At 37.3% G+C, this 7206-nt stretch overlaps 2 protein-coding genes across 2 annotated transcripts; both read left to right on the top strand.

Annotated features, from left to right (window-relative positions):
• Window positions 1–1363: 1363 nt before the first annotated feature.
• LOC18010170 (transmembrane 9 superfamily member 1) lies at window positions 1364–6059 on the top strand. Its single transcript, XM_006392030.2, has 12 exons — window positions 1364–1649; window positions 2719–2911; window positions 2999–3103; window positions 3418–3435; window positions 3522–3619; window positions 3706–3858; window positions 4043–4177; window positions 4322–4488; window positions 4622–4716; window positions 4807–5180; window positions 5266–5539; window positions 5635–6059. The coding sequence occupies exons 1-12, from the start codon at window positions 1554–1556 to the stop codon at window positions 5700–5702; spliced, it is 1776 nt and encodes a 591-aa protein (XP_006392092.1). The 5' UTR covers window positions 1364–1553; the 3' UTR covers window positions 5703–6059.
• A 334-nt stretch (window positions 6060–6393) lies between these two features.
• On the top strand, window positions 6394–7122 carry LOC18010044 (ferredoxin-2, chloroplastic). The gene has a single exon (XM_006392028.2). It carries the CDS (start codon window positions 6497–6499, stop codon window positions 6941–6943), a length of 447 nt encoding a protein of 148 aa, XP_006392090.1. The 5' UTR covers window positions 6394–6496; the 3' UTR covers window positions 6944–7122.
• The last annotated feature ends 84 nt before the right edge of the window (window positions 7123–7206 follow it).

Below are 7206 nucleotides of genomic sequence, written 5' to 3'. Positions count from 1 at the left end.
GAGCTCCTGGACCGAACATGACCTGTTATGCCAAAGTCGGTCGCAACTTCTCAAAGGAATCGAGAAGGATCCCGAGTTCGGATGAAAAAAGAATGTTTCCGAATGGAAAATGAAAACTTTCGAGAGAAAAGAAAGTCTTCTCGGTCCTTTATCGAGGAGATGTCCCGTGAAGACCGACTTAGAGCATGTAAGAGGAATCGACACCAAAAGATACAAGAAAATTCCAAAAGAATTAGAAACTGAGAATTGAAGATATTTGCTATCTTTTTAGTTTCTTAGGTCTTAGTTCGTTTATCACTTCAATAAACGAACTCAATTATATTTTATCCGATGTAATAAAATCTAAATTTCTGATCTCTTGTGTGATATCGTATATCAACAATACATTTATAAAATATTATAAGTTTTGGGATAATTAGTAATTATCAAAGGAATTGGGTATGGCTCTTGTTGATGAAAGGTGAGTCTATGATAACTATGGCTCTTGTTGTCTGTTATTTTGTATTCATCACTTCCTTGTTGATTGTTATCTGTTTGCATTCATCATTTCATTTTATTCTTGTCTGCTATTTTGTATTCATCACCTCCTTGTTGATTGTTATCTGTTTGCATTCATCATTTCATTTTCTTCTATTTTCTGTATTCATCATTTTATTGCTTTGTTATTTTATAGAAATTTCATTATATTTTTTTTTTGTGGGAGCTGCAAATTCTATTTATCTGCTTCCATATAGCAGTTGTTTTTCTACTGAAATCAACCTCATTGCCAGCACCAATCATCCTAGATAGCAACCATCTTTTGGCTGAGGTTTGCACTTACAGAATCTTTATTCTCATATGAGTCTTCTTAGCTTGTGTGGTCTATATTGCCAATGATTCGATGAAATTATCAAACTAGCACACACAATGATATGGATTATGTGATTTTTTTAACTAACAAAATAATAAGATAATTATTAAAAATTAATTTTATCAGTAGAAAAAAAAATAATACTACATCATTATTTATAACGGAAAATGAACAAATCCGTTAAATGTTTTGATGGTGCATACTAAATATCCAATTTCAATGTTTTTTGTTTGAATAAATTTAATTTAAAGGTTTAAAGTGTGAGTGAAATATTCTTAAGGTTTAAAATGTCAGTAAGTATCGTTTTTAAGGTTTTTTATGCGATTTTCCCCTAGTAAATACTAAAAATTATGGTGTTTCGGTAAAAACAAAAAAATCTGAGGTAATTTGTCTAACCCAATTTTTTAAAATCGACTAATAAAATTATGATACTGGGCTTTTTTGTTTCTAAGGCCCAATAAAATATAGTAAGGCGAGTGCATATAACTGTACGAAAACGATAATGCTGAGAATCTCTGGTCACGCTTTCGCTTCGATCGCTCGCATCCGAGGAAAATAATTAAAGAGCTCATAAATTTGTAACATCATATAACATTTATGCCACCTGAATCGTATCTCTGAGACGAGTCATTGGTCTAACACTTCTCAATCACCGTCGGTCTCTGTCGTCTCCCTCAGATCTGATTCTTCGCCGGATTCCGACATGCCGTCTTCCTCCACCGTCCAATCTCTTTTCTCCGTCGTCGCTTGCGTCTTCCTTCTTCTCTCTCCGGCTTTGGCCTCTGAGTCAGATCACAAGGTTAGAGAATCTCTAGTGGCTACCGTTTTCTTTTCTTAGCTGTAGCTAGATTCGAGTTCTTTGCTCGTAGATCTCGCTGTTGCATGTTGTTATGTATTCATTTTTTTTGACTCGGATCTGTTAATTTTTCGGGATTGGAGGCTTGATCCAGCTGATTATATTTTCCTTGCAATTCGAGCAAGTAGCTTCTCCACTGTGTTGTAGGTTTATTTATTTATTTTTTTGCGACATTATGAGTTAGGTTTTGATATGGTATCTATTTTTTGGGTGATTTGAGTCGTCCTGAGTCCAGTTACTGCTTAATGATTGTAACGATCATTGTCAGTGGATGATCTGTGGTGTGATCATTGTTCAATTTGCGACTTTTAGTAGAGAGCATTGGAACTGAAATATGCTCCTTCAATTAGGTCTAGCTTTTTTAATGATGATGTTTTACGTATGTTATCTAGTTTTGATAGATTTTAGGGCTGTGAGCAATAAGCGTCAAATGTTTCTAAGGTATTCCTTTGATTATGGCCAGTTTTGGATAGAAAATTGTTCTGGTTTCTTGTTTTATTTTAGAATTAGTGATCTGGAGCTGCAAGACGTTGCCTTCAGGCTGCCATTCCCCCCCTTGAGATTTCTTATGACGTTTACTCTTAAAATAAGTATTTAGTTCAACCTTGACTGCTGTTTCGACTTTTTTTCCCCTTTGGTGTGATTTTTTGATAAAGCAGATCATGCATTAACAGTAGTAATCTTGTAATCTAGCTAGAGAAAAGTACCCTTCCTTAAATCACAGCCCTATACTTTTGCGGAGTTGATAGTGTTGCAGCGACAAGATTTGTAATGGTTTCCACTTTTCTACCAGAGGATGATGTCTTCCTATTTTTGTATCTGCATTTTATGTCGATTTGTCTAAACAAACAAAATATTGCACCACAAGAGCGCCGATGTGTCTAGGGTCACTCTAGGCTTTATAATTGACTCTGTCATCCTCACTGGGTTTTGGTTTATTCCCTTACGTTTCTCCATCTGTTCTCAATTCTTCCAAGTCATGAAATTTGGTCTTCTGATTTTACTTTTCCAGTATCAAGCTGATGAGCAGGTTACTCTGTGGGTGAACAAAGTTGGCCCTTATAATAATCCACAAGAAACATATAACTATTACAGCCTCCCGTTTTGCCGCAAAACTGAGAACAGCGTTCACAAATGGGGTGGTCTTGGTGAGGTTCTTGGGGGAAATGAGCTCATCGACAGCCAGATAGACATAAAATTCTTGAGTATGTCAATTCTTATGTTAGTATTTCTTCGAAAATGTTATCTTGATTGCATAATATTTATATTGCCTTCTTCTGTTTTACTCCCAGAAAATGTTGACAGAAGCGTGATCTGTCAATTGGAACTTGATGAACCTAAGGTCAAGCATTTCAAAGATGCCATCGAGAATAGTTACTGGTTTGAATTATTTATGGGTATGTATTTCATTTACTTGTACTCATTACTGATGAAGAAAGTCTCACAGAAAAGTTGATTCCCTCGATTGTAAAAGATGTTGCTGCTTGTTATATTTTGAAATTGGAAATCGCTATGCCTTATCAACGGAACTTAACCTTGCTGAGCAGTAACAGTTGTTGAAAATGAGCTAATACTACAAACAATATCACAGTACATTCACTGTTCGTACATCACTGTAACTAATTTTTTTTGCATCCTTTGCTTGCTAATCTTTTGTCTTGCTTCTTTTTGTCACAAATGATGTTTATGGCGTACGTGGATGCAAGTTCAGATGATCTGCCTTTGTGGGGTATGTGATTTCTTATATTCACTTTAAACATCCAATTTTCAATTTCGGTTCTGAACATAATTTTAACTATCTCATTGTTGTTATAGGGTTTGTGGGCGAACTGCCACCTGGTAAAAATAGTGAAAACGGCAAGCATGTTCTTTACACTCATAAGAATATTATTATCAAATACAACAAAGACCAGGTTGGTTGTTTTTTTTTTTTTCCCATTAAGCAGTCTTATAGATCTCAAATGAACTTTCTCGTGATCTTTTTTTTTTCTTTGCATAGATTATTCATGTAAATCTTACACAAGACAACCCAAGGCCGTTAGAAGCAGGGAGAACGGTGGACTTGACGTATTCTGTGAATTGGATTCCAACCAATGTCACATTTGCTCGTCGTTTTGATGTTTATCTAGACTATCCATTCTTCGAGCACCAGGTAAATTATAGCATGTCTTATGGTTTTATCCTTCTGCTATCAGACCTTAATTGATATTTGCTTCATAATTTGATACATATTACTCTGAATGCTCCTTTACTTGCTCGTTGATTAAACTGCTACAACCTTGTCTCAAAATATTTTTTTTCTTGGAGGGTTTTTAAGGAATTTGTTCATCATGCAGATCCATTGGTTCTCCATCTTTAACTCGTTCATGATGGTTATCTTCCTTACTGGTTTGGTCTCAATGATATTAATGAGGACTCTCAGAAACGATTATGCGAAATATGCTCGGGAAGACGACGACCTGGAGAGCCTGGTAATGTGTCCTCAACCTCATATCTAGAATGGCTTCAGAAGTTCTCTTGCTACTACTATTATGATGTCAACTTGTCAATTTTACCTTCATTTTAAGTGCAAAGAATTTGGAGCAACTTCTGACAATTGGTATTATTGAGCACAGGAACGGGATGTAAGTGAAGAATCTGGATGGAAACTCGTACACGGAGATGTGTTCCGACCACCACGTAGTCTGGTTCTTCTCTCGGCTGTTGTTGGTACAGGTGCACAGTTGGCTTTACTTGTTCTTCTTGTCATATTAATGGCAATCATCGGTACACTTTATGTTGGGTATGTATTACACTCTTCTAAGTTTCAGTCAACTTCTCATGTTGTTATTTCCCATGGAATAAGAGTTTGTCTTTTGTTTGAATAAAAACATTCTAGCCATTTAAACCTCTTATCCTGGTTTAACTCTATTCAGGAGAGGCGCAATTGTTACAACTTTCATTGTTTGCTACGCTCTGACGTCATTTATCTCTGGTTATGTGAGTGGTGGAATGTACTCAAGAAGTGGGGGTACGTTATATATCCTCCTATCTGGAATGCAGCAAGCTCTCCAATAAATATACCTTCCCTAGACTCATTCTCTTATGCTTGTTTGTTCAGGTAAACATTGGATCAAGTGCATGATCCTCACAGCTTCTCTCTTCCCATTCTTGTGCTTCGGGATCGGATTCCTCCTAAACACAATCGCCATATTCTACGGATCTCTTGCGGCTATTCCCTTCGGAACAATGGTGGTGGTTTTCGTAATCTGGGGTTTCATTTCGTTCCCTCTCGCTCTCCTCGGGACAGTCGTCGGTAGAAACTGGAGTGGTGCTCCAAACAATCCATGCCGTGTGAAGACAATCCCACGTCCAATCCCTGAGAAAAAGTGGTACTTGACTCCATCTGTAGTCTCTCTTATGGGAGGTCTCTTACCCTTTGGCAGCATCTTCATTGAAATGTACTTCGTTTTCACATCGTTCTGGAATTACAAGGTAACAAAAATATCTTTACAAATCCGAGACTTGTGTGTAAAAAAGTACCGTGACATTTCTTGATGATGTTGGGTTTCATTGACAGGTATACTATGTATACGGGTTCATGCTTCTTGTATTTTTGATACTTGTTGTGGTGACCGTTTGTGTGACGATCGTGGGGACGTATTTCTTGTTGAATGCGGAGAACTATCACTGGCAATGGACATCGTTCTTCTCTGCTGCTTCGACCGCTGTTTATGTCTACTTATACTCGATCTATTACTACTACGTAAAGACCAAGATGTTTGGGTTTTTCCAGACCAGCTTCTACTTTGGATACACCTTGATGTTCTGTCTCGGCCTCGGAATCCTTTGTGGTTAGTTTTTTTTCTTTTCTTGTTTCACTCTCTCGCCTCACTACAAGATTTGGTATTTTCTGAAGATTGTTTTGGTAATTGGAAAAATTGTGCAGGAGCTGTTGGGTTCTTAGGATCAAATCTGTTTGTTAGAAGGATCTACAGAAACATCAAGTGCGACTAGAGAGAAAATTACCAAACCAAAAAAAAAAAGCGGTAAAGTTGGATCGTAGAGGCAGTTAAGTCTGTTAGAGAGAAAGCCTCTTACGGGTTTAGATTTATAAACAAGGGAAAGTGGGGAATCATTGTGGAGGAGAAGGTTGTATGGGTGATTCAAAATCCAACTTATATCATATTCTTCTTGATATCTTTTTTTTTTTTTTTGCTTGGGGGAGTTCTTTTTGTTTTCATTCTTCTTCTTCTTTTTTTTTTTGTTTAATCTCCCCCCTTTTGGTAAAGTGGAATCTGCTCTATTTAATTTAGGATTCAGAGATATTGTTGGTTCAGAAACTTAATTTCTAATTTGGTCTTTTTTCCATTATCTCAAATCTTGTAATTCATACATTTTCATCTTAGAAATAAAAAATATCACTTGGTTGACATTTTCTAACAATTTAAAGAAAACATATGACGAGTTATTTATTTTAGATACAAACAAGAAGTAGAAATAAATCTGTGCGCTGTACCAAGTGAGACCACGAATAACTCACCACAATAAGATAGTGCAAAGTGTGTCGAACACAATCACTCATACACACACAAATAGAAAACACAAAATCACCAAAAAAAAAAGAGAGACGATAATCTAACGATCCACACGATAAACGCCACGTGGAAGATAGGATTCCACAACAATCCCACCTTTTTAATCCTCTCTCTTCTCCTTCACACTCTCCACGCCATTTCCACAAGCCATAACACAGAGAGAAGAAACCCAAAAATCTCTCAAATCATCTAAAAATCTAAAACACAGAAAAAATGGCTTCCACAGCTCTCTCAAGCGCCATCGTCGGAACATCCTTCATCCGCCGTCAAACAGCTCCGATCAGCCTCCGTTCCCTCCCATCAGGCAACACTCAATCCCTCTTCGGTCTCAAATCAGCCACCTCACGCGGCGGACGCGTCACAGCCATGGCTACATACAAGGTCAAATTTATCACACCGGAAGGAGAGCAAGAGGTTGAGTGCGACGACGACGTTTACGTCCTCGACGCGGCGGAGGAAGCCGGAATCGATCTTCCTTACTCTTGCCGTGCTGGTTCTTGCTCGAGCTGTGCCGGTAAAGTTGTGACTGGATCTGTTGACCAGTCTGACCAGAGTTTCCTCGATGACGACCAGATTGGTGAAGGATTTGTTCTCACTTGTGCTGCTTATCCTACTTCTGATGTTACCATTGAGACCCACAAAGAAGAAGACATTGTTTGAAAAGCGCAAAGCTTTTTTGATGGTTTCATAAAAATCATGTCTTTTTTAAAAAAGTTTTACATTTTGGGGTTGAGTTTGTTGTTACTTACTATAATCTATTGTTGTCTATTGTAATTGTTCTTGGTTTGACCCACCTTTTGGTATGATCAATGGATAACAGTTTAAACTTGTGGTGGTAATACAACTTCTGGTACACTTTTGAAGAAAAGCTCACAAACATTATCTTTAAAGACTAGGCTTTTGCACTTTGTATCTTATGAAAA

The sequence above is a fragment of the Eutrema salsugineum genome, unplaced genomic scaffold, assembly GCF_000478725.1.
Source record: "Eutrema salsugineum unplaced genomic scaffold, Eutsalg1_0 scaffold_8, whole genome shotgun sequence".
In the NCBI taxonomy this organism is placed as follows: domain Eukaryota; kingdom Viridiplantae; phylum Streptophyta; class Magnoliopsida; order Brassicales; family Brassicaceae; genus Eutrema; species Eutrema salsugineum.
This window is presented reverse-complemented; position numbering and strand designations above follow the sequence as displayed.

Bases quoted from the DNA above. Each gene is read 5' to 3' on its own strand.
- LOC18010170 (XM_006392030.2), top strand. From the start codon at position 1,554: ATGCCGTCTTCCTCCACCGTCCAATCTCTTTTCTCCGTCGTCGCTTGC. The intron at 3,620-3,705 runs GTTGGTTGTTTT...TTCTTTGCATAG, and splicing joins TCAAATACAACAAAGACCAG to ATTATTCATGTAAATCTTAC. The intron at 3,859-4,042 runs GTAAATTATAGC...TTCATCATGCAG, and splicing joins ATCCATTCTTCGAGCACCAG to ATCCATTGGTTCTCCATCTT.
- LOC18010044 (XM_006392028.2), top strand. From the start codon at position 6,497: ATGGCTTCCACAGCTCTCTCAAGCGCCATCGTCGGAACATCCTTCATC.